This window comes from Odocoileus virginianus, chromosome 25, assembly GCF_023699985.2.
Source record: "Odocoileus virginianus isolate 20LAN1187 ecotype Illinois chromosome 25, Ovbor_1.2, whole genome shotgun sequence".
Classification (NCBI taxonomy): Eukaryota; Metazoa; Chordata; class Mammalia; order Artiodactyla; family Cervidae; genus Odocoileus; species Odocoileus virginianus.
The window spans coordinates 51668033-51686273 of record NC_069698.1 but is presented as its reverse complement, the minus strand read 5'-3'; the positions used below and the strand labels follow the sequence as shown (position 1 = coordinate 51686273).

Below are 18241 nucleotides of genomic sequence, written 5' to 3'. Positions count from 1 at the left end.
GCCCAGGGCGTCCATCAGAGCGCCCCTCTCACCCGGTCACAGGATGGATGCCAGCGCGTGCTGTGAATTGTGTCTGTTTGGCTTTCTGCCTCTGCATCAGGGTCACCCATTGCTGGGGAGCGTGCACGCCTGCCCGCCTCTGGCATCCTCCCTTAGGAAGTGGGGCAAGCTGGTCCTGGGGATCTATCACCGTGATCTCTCTGCATCGCATCACGTGACTCCCTCCTCTCACCCACTGAGCACAGCCCATGGTTAGGGGGGTGGGAGACCCAAGACCCGCCTCACAGGTCCTGTCGCTCCAAGCAGGGATGAGCCGTTGGACTTTGGAAAGGGGAAAATGGGCCTTTTCCCACTTCCGTTAAGTTTCATTTTTAGTCAAGGGAATTTTGTTCATCGACCTGGTCCTCACCTGCCCTTTTGAAGGTGTGAGCAGTCAGAGACCCATAGATCACAAGGGGAAAAGGAGCCCCAGACACACAGGCCCACACGCAGGGGTGCTCACCCGCTGAGCTTGCCAGGGAATGAAGAGGCTCTGTGCCTCTGAAGGGACAAAGGTGTGAGCATTTGGGAAGAAAGGTACTCTGGCCTCAGGCTTCTCATCCAGAAAATGGGTATTCCCTGGTAGAGTTGTGCGCAATATACAAGATCTCATGTAAAAAGCACTTCATACAATGCCTGGCTCATCAGCAGAGCTCAGTATCTGTTTTCTGGAAACAGTAAAATGTTGGTGGTTCCCATCCTATCGATAGGGTTTGGGTGAGCTGGAAGGTGCATGCAGGGGTCTTGGAGTGACCAGGTTTGAGCCCCACTTCTGCCCTATCCATGGGGCAAATGCAATAAACACCGAGGCCATCAGCTTTCTCCTTGACCAATAATCTGATAGATGTTCCTTTGAGTGGAGAGTTTGTTTTCCTGGACCATCAGCAGTTTCCTATGAAAAAGGTGACATTGCTGTTAACACCTCTCAGACAGAAAATTCCCTCTATGGTAGAAAGCAAAGATCGCATTACCCGCTGCTCACCGTGGCATGAAGGTCAAGTTGGAGGTGCCAGTGTTCCTCCAAGCAGCTCCAGGCTAAGGTGCATTAGCAGAGCCCAGGATTGGAAACTTCTGGAATGTTAGAGAAGGGAAAAGGGAGATGTCCACCTAGAGAAAGGAGTCAAACTGTCCCAGCGGCCGGAAGTGCTGTTAATGAACATTCTTTACACTCTAGAACCTACTGCTTTTTTTTACAGATGTCTTGTTTGAGAAGCCCTTTTAGAGAATAGACATCAGTTTGCTTTCAGTTTATCCAACAATGAGCTTGAATAGTAATTCTTATTTCAGCTGTGCTTTTCAGCCAACAAGATTGCAAAGATTTTGCAAATGTGATCCCATCCCCTTGCTTTCTGGATTATGCCTCCTTGGCAGGAGATAAAGATTTGTAAAGAGCGTCGTGACCAAGATTTTGAGTGATACATCTGACCCTCTACCTTAACTTTCTGCCCCCTGAGAATATTGAAGCTCGTTCACCCTGTCAGTCCTCAGTCACTCAGTCACGTCCAGCTCTTTGTAATCCCATGGACTGTATGTAGCCCACGAGGTTCCTCTGTCCATGGGATTCTCCAGTCAGGAATACTGGAGCGGGTTGCCATTTCCTCCTCCAGGGGGTCTTCCTGACCCAGGGAGCGAAGCCCTGTCTCTTATGTCTTCTGCATTGGCAGGCAGATTCTTTACCACTGGGCCATCTGGGAAGCGCTCACCCATTCAGTGAAATGAAAGTCGCTCAGTCATGTCTGACTCTTTGCGACCCCATGGACTAATACAGTCCATGGAATTCTCCAGGTCAGAATACTGGGGTGGGTAGCCATGCCCTTCTCCAGGGGATCTTCCTGACCCAGGGATTGAACCCAGGTCTCCTGCATTGCAGGCGAATTCTTTACCAGCTGAGCCACCAAGGAAGCCCTTTCAGGGGCAGTTACAATAACATTCCAGTCTCACGTGTGGGCTTGAGAAGAGGCAACAGCTTTTTTACGAGTAAAAGCCCCTTGACTGAGCCTGATAAATTTCAGGCTGCCCTACACCAGCAGGACACTCCTGGTTTGAGGGGGTTGATAATCGTGTGAAAAAGGATGCTGTGGTCAAAAATGCTTTTGGAGCACCTGGTTCAAAACTCACATCTGTGTCTTTTGGGCAAAGAGGCTTCCCCATGCTTCCTGTCTCTAGCCTGGGCTGTGAGCTTCAGTGAAAGCCTTCAGTGGGGAGAGGTGCCCAAGAGGGCCTTATCTAATGCCTTTATTCACATAAAATTTTTTCCTGAACGGGTGCCACTTTCACCGCACCAGGGAAGTCCCCTGGGTAGTTCAGAGAAAGCTTAGTGTACATGCTAAAAAAAGCGAAAGTGTTAGTTGCTGACTAACCTGACTAAGTCGGGTTGTGTCCGACTCTTTGCGACCCCGTGAACTGTGGCCTACCAGGCTCCTCAGTCCATGGAATTTTCCAGGCAAGAGTACTGGAGTGGGTTGCCATTTCCATCTCCAGCGGACTTCCTGACCCAGGGATCAAACCCGGTCTCCCCCATTGCAGGCAAATGCTTTACTGTCTGAGCCAAGGAGACACCATCCAGAGTGTGTCTGGCTGCGTCCTTCAGTCCCCAGTGGATGCCCACGGAAGCTCAGTGGGCTGACTCCTGCCTGCACATCCCTCTGCTCTTGCTTTTTTTTGGCCCTCACCTCCTTGCCTGAGTTACCCTGCAATTATTTTCTTTCCCCAGGGGAAAAGTATGAACTGCACGCAGCCACCGACACCACCCCCAGCGTGGTGGTCCATGTCTGTGAGAGCGATCAGGAGAATGAGGAAGAAGACGAGATGGAAAGAATGAAGAGACCCAAGCCCAAAATTATCCAGACCAGGAGGCCGGAGTACACGCCCATCCACTTAAGCTGAACTGGCGCCCAGACGAAGACGTGCTCCGAACCACGCTCGCGAGAAGGCATCTTTTACTGTGGAAGCAGCCGGTCACAGCTTTGGAGGCGGCAGCCGTGACCGCTGTGGCGGAAATTCCAGTTCACGTTGCTCAGAAGAGAATCGAGGCTTCGTCCCCTGGTTCCAGCGCTGCGCCTCAGTCACTGTTCGTGGCTCCTGGCCATGCCCCGCGCCGATCACCGAGTTTGGGGTGATCGCGCAAGGACATCTGGGAGCATCTCGAGAAAACCAATAACGATAGCGTTTGTACTTGTTCTCTTCCGGTAGGTTCTGTCTTGGCCAGGGGCAGATTGATCCACCGACCCCGGGGAGAGTCTTTGTGTCTAATCAGTCTACAAGGTAGACTCTCTCTCTCTCTCCTGGTGGGAAAAGGCACCACGCGAAGCCACAAGGGGCCTGGTGCAGAAAGGTTGTGAAAGCAACAGTGCAACGTGGAAACTAGCGTTTCATTTTTCCCCTTCATGTTCTGATGTTTGTGCATGTATATTTCTCAGATTTCTCAGAACTAAGCTTTGTTCGTATATAGAGTTGCGCCATTGCTGTTTTACATCTTTTGGGGAGATAGGAAGGCATCTGCAAAGTCTATCACCTTTCCAGATTCATGACTGTCTTTGCAACAGCACCCACGGCAGGGTGGAGGGGATTCTACGTGGAATACACACACCATTCTGCATCCTGTCCAATGCAACCAACAACGTGTGCTTTTGTAAAAGTCGATCTGAAATTCCTGTGTAGCGTTTCGCTTATAAAATTCAGAAAATAGCACTTTCACTGCCAACTTCTAGTGGGTGAGAAATTTTAGTTTAGATGTTTTAGATCAGACAATACATGGGTTTCATTTCTTTCTTTGACGTGGTGGTTTATATAACATGAATCATAGCCAAAACCCTTTTCGGGGGCAGTAGTCATTTGAGATCATTGATTTTTTTACCCCCACTAAAACATCAAGATAAACTTGTAAATAAAGCCGACAGTATCTATTCATACCTGTTGTGCACTTGGGTGAGACATATATGACTGTGGAAGACTGGCGTCAGCTGTGTTAACCTCCCTGTGAATTGTATGTTGTAGAAAATGCCTTTCAGATGTTTGACGGGACTTGAATTCAAAGCACGTGAAGTGGATAGTGGATATAAGAAGGGTGCAGTGCCTTTCCCATTAATTCCTGGTGGAATTGTCACACTAGGTTAATGTTTGTAATTTTTTTCTAGCTGTCCTGTGTATGTCTGGTCCATAGGTATTCTCTTTTGGCCTTACGATACTGTTTAACAATGTTTGTCCTTTTGAAATACCTAAGGCCAAGTAACCGTGCATGCTTTGGAAAAGGGGAAGAGGGCTTTCTTTAAGAAGCAAAGGCGTTTGGCTGTTCCTGTCAAGAAACTGACTGAATGGTCTCCAAACCCTGTTTACAGGACCTGGTGGGGTGTGGGGGAACAAATGAGCAAGAGACGCTTGCATAGCCGTTCAAGTGTTCCTAGTTCAGTGCTTTTAAACTGGAGAGGCTAACCTCGAGATATTTTTTTTAACTGCATTCTCTAATAAATCGACACAATATGCTCTTTATGGAAAAGCTTTCCGTTGTTTTATTTCTAAGGGTCAGCCTGTGAGCCCTTTGACTTCTGCAGTCTCAGAAGGATGCACTTCTTTATCAATCTGGGTTTGAAAACTCCCAGTTCCCTTGCTGTGGTTCACAGGCTGTTGGCCACACTAATGGGGCATCACGTAGCAAAGAGGAAAATGGATAAAACTGAAATCAGAAGTCTGGAGTGTTTCCTTTGTTCAGGGAGAGGATGCTGAGATGAACATCCCTTTTGCCATCAGCTCCGCTAAACAATGGGCTTCCCAGGTGGGGCAGTGGTAAAGAACCCACCTGCCAATGCAGGAGGCACAGAGACACGGGTGGGCTCCTCCCTGGGTCGGGAAGATTCCCCTGGAGTAGGAAACAGCAACTCATTCCGGTATTCTTGCCTGGAAGATTCCACGGCCAGAGGAGCCTGGCAGTCTGTAATCCACATGGTGGCAAAGAGTCAGACATGACTGAGTACATGCGCACATACACATACACACACCCCTCTAAACAATGTCTCTAATTGTTAATTTGAGGAATTTTTTTTCCTATAGAAAATATGCCTGTGGAACATACTAAGCTGCAAAGGCCAGTTATGTTCAGAAAGTCTACCTGTAAGCCTCCTATCTGAATTTCATCTGGAACTCTTATCAAAAATGGTGGTGCACTCCTGACCAGCCCTCAAAGGCCTGAATAACACTGTGTTTATTTGCAAATGATGTATATATGTGTACACATACATATATATATATATTTGTCTTTTGGGCTCAGATGGTAAAAGAATCCATCAGCAATGTGGGAGACTTGGGCTTGATCCCTGGGTTGGGAAGATCCCCTGGAGAAGGAAATGGCAACCCACTCCAGTATTCTGCCCTGGAGAATTCCATGGACAGAGGAGCCTGGCAGGGCTACAGTCCATGGGGTTACAAAGAGTCAGACACGACTGAGGGACTTCCACTTTCACACTCTCTTATTTGCGAGTGATGTCTGCATCTTTTTCAAGATGAACATCAGGCATTTTTCCATGGAAATTCGCATCCTCCTCTGCTTTCCTTTTAAGAGCAGCCTCATTCTGTCATTCTGCAAGAGCACCTGCATATTTTAAATTCATACATGTTTGAAGTCTAAGCATGTTGGAAAATCCTCATTTGCATCAAGATGGTTGAATCTGACTGTTGAGAAGATTCGCTAATTAACCACCAGGGCAGGAGGGTGAGGCTGTGTTTTGTCATCATGTTGAACAGCCAGGACCCACTGCAGAGCAGAGCTGGATGGGGAATGTGCAGGCCCAGGGTTCTATTTCACGGATAGAATAAAACTGAATTGTGTTGTCAGTTAACTCAGATCTCCTGCAGGTCACTTACACAACTGGAGAAATACGGGTGGCTGGTCCCATTGCCCGGGGAGTCTTCAGATCCTAGAGCAGAAATCCACAAGTCGACAAACAGCCTCACTCCTGATGGACGATGTCTGACGAGTGGTTCTGAGTTCAGGTACCGGTGGCAGCCTTGGCTCAGATTCCGAAGCTAAGCATGCTCACAGTCTGGTCTCCAGGCAGGTGGCTATGTTGCTGTTGGTCAGTCGCTGAGTCCTGTCCAACTCTTTGCCACCCCATGAACTGCAGCACGCCAGGCTCCTCTGTCCTCCACTATCTCCCGGAGTTTGTTCACACTCATGTCCATTGAGTTGGTGATGCTCTCTAACCATCTCATCCTGTGCCACCCGCTTCTCCTGCCCTCAATCTTTCCCAGCATCACAATCTTTTCCAATGAGTGGGCTCTTTGCATCAGATGGCCAAAGTACTGGAGCTTCAGCTTCAGCATCAGTCCTTCCAATGAATATTCAGGGTTACTTTCCTTTAGAATTGATGAGTTTGATCTCCATGTAGTCCAAGGGACTCTCAAGAGTCTTCTCCAGCACCACACTTCAAAAGCATCAGTTCTTCAGCAAAGGCCCCTAAATCATGAGCGTGCCCAGGATTCAAGCATCTCTGTAGCCCTCATAGTGAGTGGGCTCAGTAAAATGCAAAACAACAGACACCAAACAGGCAGAATCATGCAGAATGCATCCTTTGCCATTGTTTGGATGTGTTCCTTAAATAGATTTTGATAGAATATATTTCTCATCTGATGGTAAGTAGCTTAGAGCCATCCATGCCAGCAAAGAAAATCAGCATACTCAAAATGTGTGCTAAATCCAAACAAAGGGTGGTAAACGAGCGAAGTATAACATTTCATGGAGCTATTAATACTCAGGCTAAAAACATTGACTTGCAGTCAGCGAGCATTTAGGATTTGTCATTTCCAGAATATTGTGAGATTTAGTGCCCAGAGGAGATTTGCGTTTTTTGGAGAGCTTCAGTTTTACGTGAAATTGTACAGACCTCATCACTAACTAAATAGATCTTCTCAAATGTTGCAAAGGATCAAATAAATACACTCTATGGCCATGTTATGACCAAAATTGAATCAGCAGCTGGAGTATGTCCTATTTTATAGCATTTAAAGAATCCTGTGGAATATTTATTCCAAGTGCCTATCAAGTAAAGTTCATCTAAATGTCAACAATTCAGATGGAAACTACATAAATAATTTACATTAAAATGATTTGAGAAGTTAGAGTGCAAATAAAAAAATACATTTTTTTTTTCTTTCCCAGTTCTCCTGTCTTCTAATTTTAAAGTAGGATGCCGGGAATTTCAAATATGCCACTGCTTTTGGCAATCTTTAATTCACATCTGAAATTCTCACTCTCATGACTCACCAAATGTTACATGGCAATCAGGTAGATGAATTTTATTCTCACATACCTCATTTTCTTCAGCACTCCCTCCCCACTGTTCGTGAAAGGTCATTTTAATCATGACTATGCTTGTGAAAGACAGAGATTATTTGCAAGTGATTGAGATGAGGCACCAACAGTCCTCGTCTCTGTTTAAAGATTGTGATCAGAGATTAGGTAACGTTCTCACAGCGACTAAGAGCCCAGTGGCTGCTATGGCCCCTGCTCAGAGCTGCACCTTCCGATCGACTTTCATGCTCTGGTCATGTGGCATTTGCAGTGTTTCTAACTCACTCTGTCCTTGTCTCTTCCCTGGGCCCCACTGAGTGTGTTTCCTAAAACATCACCCCACTGCCCAGCCCTGCCTGGGCTAACTAAACCCACAGTGATGTGTATCCCATGAGACTGGTCCCATGTCTTCCCTACTCACCTGTGTCTGAATCTCTTGCAGTTACCACTGTGCCCAGCCTGCAGGGCTCAATAAACATGCCTGAAATAATCAACCAACTCAACAATCCTTGGCCTCCATCTCCATTATTAATGTCCCCCCCTCCTGGAGAATCATTCCAAGCCACTCCTGCTGTGTCACCCATTGCACCCCGGACTTCCCCATCATAAATGTATGACCTTCTCAGCATAGTTGGTAAACTGTCTGGCTTCCCTGGTAGAACATAAATTAAGTGGGGGTGGGATTCCTGGTGACCCATGACTCATGGTAGACATTCAACAAAAAGTTGGATGGATGGATAGCTGGGTGTGTGGGGGAGGGATCAATGGATAGGTGGGTGGTGGGGGTGGGATGGATGGATGGATGGATGGATAGATGGATGGATGGATGGATGGATAGCTGGGTGTGTGGGGGAGGGATCAATGGAAGGTGGGTGGTGGGGGTGGGATGGATGAATGGATGGATAGCTGGGTGTGTGGGGGAGGGATCAATGGAAGGTGGGTGGTGGGGGTGGGATGGATGGATGGATGGATGGATGGATGAATGGATGGATAGCTGGGTGTGTGGGGGAGGGATCAATGGAAGGTGGGTGGTGGGGGTGGGATGGATGGATGGATGGATGGATGGGGATTTCAAAGGGTGTGCGAGAGTTCACTGAGAACAAAATAGAAAAATAGTAAGGCATATTCCCCTCTGCCTAGTCAGAGAGCCAATAAGCAGCTCCTTGTTTGACTCCAACAAACTGACAGACTGCTAGAGCCGCAATAATCAAAAGGAAAGAAAAGGAGACACAAGTGTGTTGGGTTAGATCAATAGATGAGAAAAGAAAAAAAAAATTGTTTTTAACATTTCTTTTCAAAATAGGGTAAGTGACTGAATCATGAAAAGCTTTTCAGGACAGTGGAAATGTTCTCTGTCTGGATGGGGCAGCGCAGCAATAGAAGCAGTAGCAACAGCCCAGCAGTTGTAAAGCGAGTACATGCATTTGTCCAGAATTCATCAAGAACCGTAGACTTCAAATGGGTGTGTTTCGTTTTATGTAAAGCGTATCTCAATAAAGTTGATTTAATTTTTTAAATCAGGATAAAGGAGGAAAAATCTTAAGACAAAGGACAAAAGTTAGGGGAAGCCTTAATGCTCACCACATCCTTGTCATTTTTCAAGTGCGTAATGCTTGGTAAAATACTCAAGCGCTTCCCTGGCGGCTCAGTGGTAAAGAATCCACCTGCCAATGCAGGAGGCGTGGGTTTGATCCCTGGGTCAGGAAAATCCCCTGGAGAAGGAAAGGGCAACCCTCCCCAGTATTCTTGCCTAGGAAATCCAAAGGACAGAGGATACTGGAAGATTACACTCCATGGTCACAAAGAGTCGGACACAACTTAGCAACTGGACAACAACAGCGACATTCTTAAACACAGAGCTTTATGGCAAGGCAAAGCAGCTTCCCAAAGAGTACACGCATTCTGATTAAGCTTTCCTAGAAGAATTTGATATGCCCATGACAATTTCTTAACTTTAAAAATCAACTTGAGTCATATTTCTTAAAGTTTAATACATAACTAATTTTTCACATGTTCAGAACCAACCAACTGCTTCTTCAAGAATATAAGCATCCACAAGTAACCAGTGGTATGTGAAATTCATTTTAGCAGGTCTCTAAAGTCAATCTACACTCTCATCAGGCCTCAGGCAGGAGTGACATACTGGACCCGGAAAGTACATCCATAATGATGCATCTGAAAATAATGAGCTATTAGAAAAAGAAGCAAAGTAACAACAGCAAAAACAAAACCTAGTGTGTTTCTGCAAGGTCAGCTTTCTGAAGCTTCTAAAACATTTTTCCTGCAAAGTATACAAAATGTGCGTCGTTCTTCTTCTCATCAAAAAATGGGCCAAAGAACTAAACAGACATTTCTCCAAAGAAGACACACAGATGGCTAACAAACACATGAAAAGATGCTCAACATCACTCATTGTCAGAGAAATGCAAATCAAAACCACAATGAGGTACCATTACATGCCAGTCAGGATGGCTGCTATCCAAAAGTCTACAAGCAATAAATGCTGGAGAGGGTGTGGAGAAAAGGGAACCCTCTTACACTGTCGGTGGGAATGCAAACTAGTACAGCCGCTATGGAAAACAGTGTGGAGATTTCTTAAAAAACTGGAAACAGAACTGCCCTATGATCCGGCAATCCCACTTCTGGGCATACACGCTGAGGAAACCAGATCTGAAAGAGACACGTGCACCCCAATGTTCATCGCAGCACCGTTTATAATAGGCAGGACATGGAAGCAACCTAGATGCCCATCAGCAGACGAATGGATGAGGAAGCTGTGGTACATATACACCATGGAATATTACTCAGCCATTAAAAAGAATTCATTTGAATTAGTTCTAATGAGATGTATGAAACTGGAGCCCATTATACAGAGTGAAGTAAGCCAGAAAGATAAAGACCAATACAGTATACTAATGCATATATATGGAATTTAGAAAGATGGTAATGATAACCCTATATGCAAAACAGAAAAAGAGACACAGATGTACAGAACAGATTTTGGACTCTGTGGGAGAAGGCGAGGGTGGGATGTTTCGAGAGAACAGCATCGAAACATGTATATTATCTAGGGTGAAACAGATCACCAGCCCAGGCTGGATGCATGAGACAAGTGCTCAGGCCTGGTGCACTGGGAAGACCCAGAGGGATGGGATGGGGAGGGAGGTGGGAGGAGGGATCGGGATGGGGAATACATGTAAATCCATAGCTGATTCATGTCAATGTATGGCAAAAACCACTACAATATTGTAAAGTAATTAGCCTCCAACTAATAAAAATAAATGGAAAAAAAATAAAAACACTGAAGCACCACAAGACTTCCTCGGTGGTCCAGGGGCTAAGACTCTGCTCTCCCTGTGCCTGGGCTTGATCCCTGGTCAGGTATTAGACCCCACAAGTTGCAACTAAGAGTTTGCATGCAGTCAAATAAACAAATAAAAATAAATACTACAAAACAAAGAAAAAAATACTTGGTGGACTTGAGAAGCCCATTTGTCATTAACAAAATTGTAAGCACCGTGAGTATTGGAGACATAACTTTTAAAAGCTATAGAAGATCCTCAACAACCATTATAAGTAGTGGCTTTTGTCATATCTGAATGTTTGGGCCTTACAAAAATCTAACATTTTATGCAGTTTTATTATAGAAAAAAGTTGCCAAAGGACTTAAATGTGTTAACTTGAAGGTGTGTTTCAACTAATGAGGCAAAATTAGTCCCGGCTTCAGTTTTTGGTCTTTCTGGCAGCTCTTTGGTGGCAGAGGTACTAGCAAGTAGGTGCATGCATGCTGTCTGTAGCAGAAAGCCCACAGGCGTACGTGCAGCTGAGTCACTTCAGTCCTGTTCAGCTCTTTGTCGCCCCATGGACTGTAGCCGCCAGGCTCCTCTGTCAGTGGGATTCTCCAGGCAAGAATACTGGAGTGGGTTGCCATGCCCTCCTCCAGGGGACCTTCCTAACCCAGGGATCTAACCAGTGTCTCTTATGTCTCCTGCATTGGCAGGCGGGTTCTTTAGCACTGGGGCCATTTGGGAAACCCAGCAGAATACATACAGTGCTGCCAAATCCAGAAGATAGGAATCAAAAGTTCCTCGGCCGTGTCCAACTCTTTGCAACCCCACAGACTATACAGTCCATGGAATTCTTCAGGCCAAAATACTGGAGTAGATAGCCGTTCCCTTCTCTAGGGGATCTTCCCAACCCAGGGATCAAACCCAGGTATTTGGCACTGCAGGCGGATTCTTTATCAGGTGAGCCACCAGGGAAACCCAAGAATACTGGAGTGGGTAAGCCCATCCCTTCTCCAGAGGATCTTCCCAACCCAGGAATCGAACTGGGGTCTCCTACATTGCAAACGGATTCTTTATCAGCTGAGCTACCAGGGACAGACAGGAAAGGGGTCTTAAAAGCCACACCAAGATGTGACATATTTTCATTTGGCATCTGACTGCCCATCTACTGTTTCCCTAAACCTAACTGGGCAACATCTAGACTCTGAGTGGCTGCAGCTTCAAATCAGTTACTTCAAGTTTGCTCTGCTGAATTTCATAAATGATTTGACTCTCAGTTTTGTTGAGGCCTGATCGATTCCAGATTCTTGATGAATTTAACGCTTATACTGTTTGTGGCTTCACCAAAGCAGATGTCATATGTTCCCCAAAGTTATGCAATATCTCTGACTGAGTCTAGTGTTATAACCTATTGAGAAGTTTCCTTTGCATGGATGTTTTCTCCTTTTTTTTTTTTTTTAAATCCCTGTAGGCTTATTAGGAAAACTATGGGAAGAGTTTCCCCTTCCAAAGTGTTGAACCAGGATAATGTGCTCCTAACCCTGGGCTCCATGAGCCCCCAGATGATGTCAACAGGATCTGAGGTCCTGGGGTCTGGCGATCCCGTCTCTGAAAGATCAAGAGCTTCCTGGTGGTCAAGCTTCCAATGTCTGAGAAAAGAGCCAGAGTGAAGAATCTGTGCTCAGAGCTGGGAGGGGACAGGACTGGTTGGAGTTGGGGTGGGAGAAACAGAAGGGGCTACAAATGGAGAGAGCTGACCTCAGAAGAGCTTGGCTCATCCTGGTGAGGGTTTCAGCGCCAAGTGTGAAGTTAAACTTGGCGAGACCGGGAGTCAGTGGCGGCTCCCACTTTAGGAGCCTCTTCTTTGCCTGGGCCTTGCAGGCCTGAGCAAGGGCAGGGGCAGCCCCTGCAAAGGAAGGACTAGCCTCTCCCATGGCATGGCCAGGCAGGGGTAGGGGTGGGGTAGGTGGTAGGCAGAGCCCCAGGGTTCCTGTGTCACCCGAAGAGCCCCCAGCACTGACCTCCACTGACGTGCCAGCCAAGCTCTGAAGGTGCCTTCCTGAGTGAGTTTCCTTTTACCCTCTTCTTGGAGCGTCTGGGTTTTTTTCCATTCAGTTCAATCGCTCAGGCGTGTCCGGCTCTTTGTGACCCCACGGACTGCAGCATACCAGGCCTTCCTGTCCATCACCAACTCCCAGAGTCTACTCAAACTCATGTCCATTGAGTTAGTGATGCCATCCAACCATCTCATCCTCTATCGTCCCCTTCTCTTCCCGCCTTCAATCTTTCGCAGGATCAGGGTCTTTTTTTAAATTTTGCTTTTCATTTGGACAAACATGTGCTGTAATGCAGTTTCTTTTTTTTTTTTTTTCTTAATTTCCACACAGGTCAATTAGACCTGTCCCTCCTCCTGTGTTCCCTATCCACCCGGCCCAGAGCACAGCCCGCCTCTCTGCCCAGAGAGCCGGGGTTGTGGGCCGCGGGGAACTCAGCGAGATGCGGTGGGTTTGGGAGTTGACACCCCCGACTCCTGGGACTGCCCGCCAGCCAAGGCCAGCAGCGCCCCCTGCTGCCCGTGTTGAGCTGTACACACTCCGGGAGTAGGGAGCCGAGAGACCACAGCCCGCGGGGGCTGGAAATGATGAAGTCCGACAAGGAGGAGAGGAGGGGAGGCAGAGAAGGAACCCGGACAGACGGGGGACCCATGAGAGACCACCCCCGCTCTGACGAGACATCTGCATTGTCCCCAGTCGTGAAGAGAGTTCCCAGAGCTTAGCAGAGGTTGGCTTAAAACTCAGCATTCAAAAAACGAAGATCATGGCATCTGGTCCCATCACTTCATGGCAAATAGATGGCGAAACCGTGGACACAGTGAGAGACTATTTTTTTGGGCTCCAAAATCACTGCTGATGGTGACTGCAGCCATGAAATTAAAAGACGCTTGCTCCTTTGAAGAAAAGTTTTGACCAACCTAGACAGCACATTAAAAAGCAGAGACATTGCTTTGCCAACAAAGGTCCATCTAGTCAAGGCTATAGTTTTTCCAGTAGTTATGTATGGATGTGACAGTTGGACTATAAAGAAAGCTGAGCACCAAAGAATTGATGCTTTTGAACTGTGGTGTTGGAGAAGACATCTTGAGAGTCCCTTGGACTGCAAGGAGATCCAACCAGTCCATCCTAAAGGAAATCAGTCCTGAATATTCATTGGAAGGACTGATGGTGAAGCTGAAACTCCAATCCTTTGGCCACCTGATGTGAAGAACTGACTCTTTGGAAAAGACCCTGATGCTGGGAAAGATTGAAGGCGGGAGGAGAAGGGGATGACAGAGGATGAGATGCTTGGATGGCATCACCGACTCAGTGGACATGGGCTTGGGTGGACTCCAGGAGCTGGTGATGGACAGGGAGGCCTGGCGTGCTGCAGCTCATGGGATCGCAAAGCGTCGGACACGACTGAGTGACTGAACTGAATTGAACTGACAAGGAGGAGAGGAGGGGAGACAGAGAAGGGACCCAGGCAGGTAGAGGACCCAGCAAGAGGCCATCCCTGGTCTGATGAGACAGCTGCATTGTCCCAGTCATGAAGAGGGTTCCTGGAGCTTAGCAGAAGTCCGGCGGAGACTGCGCCTCCTGGGTTTAGAAAGGATGGAATCGGTAAGAATGCAGCTGTGAATTTGGGTGGAGGGGTTGTGGTTGGCAGACTGGCCAAACTGGCCTGCAAGATTCCAAGCTCACCCCCCAACCCCCCCCCCCCACCCCGCCCCAGGGAACAACCCCCTCCCCATGAGTCTGGGCAAGGCCTGTGACATTATAAATATCTTCCATTTGATGAATATCCACAATTAAAATTATGTGTCCATGAATTAGTATCAGTACTTGACAATATCTATCTATATGAAAGGGCATTTTTAAAGATGAAATTGGTAAAATCTCAGTACAAATCAGCATTAACAGATGAACATTTGCAACTGATTTTTATTGTAGGGTATACTAACTTTGAACTCCACTTAAGTGAAATGTTATCTCTCCCTCAAAAGGAGAGAATTCCATTGGCAGAGCTCTATTACAAAAAATGTACTCAATAGTTTTTGAATTTTGTAAGAAGTGTGTAAATTTGCTTTTTCCTTTTGTTATATTTCTGCCTCCACAACGTTCTTATTTTTGCCTCTTCACTTACAGGGCCCAAAATATTTACTGTGATGGCCATCACCCCCAAGATGATAATCACTTGTTATGGCAAAAGGGATTTCGCAGCTAGAACTCAGTCCCCAACTCAGTTGACTTTGAGTTAATCCAAAGGAAGATGCTCCTCCCAGGTGGGCCTGGCCTAGTTGGGCGAGTCCCAAAAGGCGTTGAGAGCCTCAGCTGGGCTCTCCTACTGGCCGGGAAGAGGCAGGGTATGAGAGGAGGGCCGTGTGCCAGGCACCCAGGGACAGCTTCTAGAAGCTGAGAGCCATCCCTGACCAACAACAGCCAGCTGGAAAAAGGGATGTCAGTTCTATAGCTGCGAGGAGATGACTTCTGCGAACAACTGCATGAGTTTGGAAGAGGACTCTTGAGCCTTGGGTTAGATGGCAGCCCTGGCTAACACCTTCACGCCAAGGGGGTCTCACCTGGGGAGAGGCCCTGAGCAGAGGTCCCAGCTGTCACAGGCCTGGATCCTGATCCTCCAAAACCGTAAGGTGATGAGTGTTATCTGAAACTTCCACGCTGGCAGCAATGCATGGGGCAGTGATACAATGCCGGAGCCTGCCGGCAAACGAACCGGTCACGGGCGCAATCGCCGAAATACCTGAGAAATAAAAGAAAGGACTAGGAAAGAAAAGACTAGAAAAGAATGGGGTTGAGAGGGACAGAGTCTGCTTGCGTCTGACTCTGCCAACTTTATTGAAGAATACCACACCTATATATATGCTAACAGGAGTTGCTAATAGATCAAAGGTTTGCATATGTGCAGAGCTACAGGCACAGGTGTTTTAAATTCCTCCACTTAAGATCAGTAAAGCATCACCCTAGCACCCAACTGAAATCAATAGAACATTAACTGGATAGAAAACAGGCTTCAATCATGACGAGTTTATCAGCAACAGGTGAACAGGTGAAAGATCGCTACAGCAATTTCCTTGATGGAGGTGAGAAAGGCCAACCTGTGCTTTAATAAATCAGGGGTGGCGGGACAGAGAGGGATCTCTTGATCTCTCTCAGAGCCAAGAAGGAGCCTGAGCAGTCAGGCTGGCTCCCCGCAATACAAGGCTAATACAAAGGTGTAGGGTGTAACCTCAGAGAGGAGCTGTGATGTCTCCATTTGGCTGGATCCACAGCGCCGCACAGCATGCTCAAGGCCAGCATCTCTGGGGCAGACCTGTGAGCTGGCAGCCCCTATGGCCCTGTATTCTCCCCAGACCATCTCTTTACTGCATGCAGCAGCCCATGTTGACTTCAACACTGACTTCTTGACTCCTTTCTAATGATGCATTTGTAAATACATCATAATAGTTACATTAAACACTTTTCTAAGCAATTTTGCAAAAAAAATTTTTCCCCAAGAACACAATATTCTCAGTACAAAGCATTGTTATAAACTGTGCCAAATAATGCTACTATGATTTTAAGAATCAAGCTTCCCATGATTATCAGAACCACTGGAAGGGTAGAAGTCCAGAGAAGGCCACACACAGGCTGTTGCACCATCGTCATGTTTCACTCAAGGCTCATTCAGCAGGTATTTATTTGGCACCAGATATTCCAGGTACTGGAGATGAGGCGATGGAGACCAAACACACAGCCCGCTCTCACAGAGCTCGGTAAGAGGAACTAGACAATAAATGTACAAATAAATTAATTTAAAAACTTCAGATAGTGAGAGATGCTAGGAGGATAAACATGGTTCTCTATGGCTGCTGGTAACAAATTACCACGAATGCAGTCTGATGGCTCATTGGTAAAGAATCCGCCTGCAATGCAGGAGATGCAGGCTTGATCCCCGGGTTGGAAAGATCCCATGGAGAAGGAAATGACAACCCACTACAGTATTCTTGCCTGAAAAATCCCATGGACAGAGGAGCCTGGAGGTGTGCGGTCCAAAGGATTGCAAAGAGTAGGACACAACTGAGTCCGTGGATAAGTCCTCATCAACTTATCTTTCAGTTCTAGAGATCAGATTTCTAAAATCAAGGTATCCCAGGACTACGTTGTTTCCGGAAGTTCAAGGGGAGGATCCTTGCTTTGTTCAGCTTCCAGAGGCCACCAACATTCATTGGCTTATGACCCCTTCTTTGTGTCACTCTCATTTCAGTTCAGTTGCTTAGTCGTGTCCGACTCCTTGCAACCCCATGGACTGCAGCATGCCAGGTTTCCCTGTTCTTCACCAACTCTCGGAGTTTACTCAAACTCATGTCCATTGAGTTGGTGGTGCCATCCAGCCATCTCATCTTCTGTCGTCCCCTTCTCCTCCCACTTTCAATAATTCCCAGCATCAGGGTCTTTTCAAATGAGTCAGTTCTTCACATCAGGTGGCCAAAGAATTGGAGTTTCAGCTTTAGCATCAGTCCTTCCAAAGAATATTCAGGACTGATTTCCTTTAGGATGGACTGGTTGGATCTCCTTGCTGTCCAAGGGACTCTCAAGAGTCTTTGCCAACACCACAATTCAAAAGCATCATTTCTTCAGCACTCAGCTTTCTTTATGGTCCAACTCTCACATCCATACATGACTCCTGGAAAAACCATAGTTTTAACTAGACAGACCTTTGTTGGCAAAGTAATGCCTCTGCTTTTTAACATGTTGTCTAGGTTGGTCATAGCTTTTCTTCCAAGGAACAAGCATCTTTTAATTTCATGGCTATAGTCACTACCTGCAGTGATTTTGGAGGCCAAGAAAATAAAGTCTGTCACTGTTTTCATTGTTTCCCCATCTATTTGCCATGAAGTGATGGGACCAGATGCCATGATCTTCGTTTTCTGAATGTTGAGTTTAAGCCAACTTTTTCACTCTCCTCTTTCACTTTCATCAAGAGGCTCTTTAGTTTTTCGTTTTCTACCATAAGTGTGGTGTCATCTACGTATCCAAGGTTATCGATATTTCTCCTGGCAATCTTGATTCTAGCTTGTGTTCATCCAGCCCAGCATTTCCCATAACATACTCTGGATATAAGTTAAATAAGCAGGGTGACAATATACAGGGAAAATAATATTTGTTACTCTAGCTCTTTGCTTTTATCATTTGTTTTAACCACCTCCCCTTCACACCATTCATGAATGAGAGTCCTGCCCCAGGGTTATGGGGATGGATAAGCATAGCACACCCAACATAGGACAGATGAGATGAAAAGAGGTTTATCAGTCACAAAATTCACAGCCCAGGCTTCCTGGTGGCTCAGGTGGTGAAGAATCTGCCTGCAGTGCAGGAGACCCAGGTTCAGTCCCTGGGTGGGGAAGATCTCGGGCAGAGGGTATGACAACCCACTCCAGTATTCTTGCCTGGAGAATCCCTAGGACAGAAGAGCCTGGCGGGCTACAGTCCATGGGGTCGAAAAGAGTCGGACAGGACTGAGTGACTGATACACACTATACTCCCAGCCCAGGAGAGGGGGTCACTGCATACCAGGCAAGAGCATGTGGGGGTCACAGAGA

At 46.8% G+C, this 18241-nt stretch overlaps 1 protein-coding gene across 2 annotated transcripts in view; it reads left to right on the top strand.

Annotated features, from left to right (window-relative positions):
- Positions 1-4534, top strand: part of RCAN1 (regulator of calcineurin 1) — a 112947-nt gene extending 108413 nt beyond the window's left edge. For both annotated transcript variants that reach the window (XM_020909844.2, XM_020909846.2), the window contains exon 4: positions 2753-4534. In XM_020909844.2, coding sequence (XP_020765503.2) covers positions 2753-2925 — 173 coding nt within the window. In that variant the 3' untranslated portion in view covers positions 2926-4534. The remainder of the gene's footprint in view (positions 1-2752) is intronic.
- The last annotated feature ends 13707 nt before the right edge of the window (positions 4535-18241 follow it).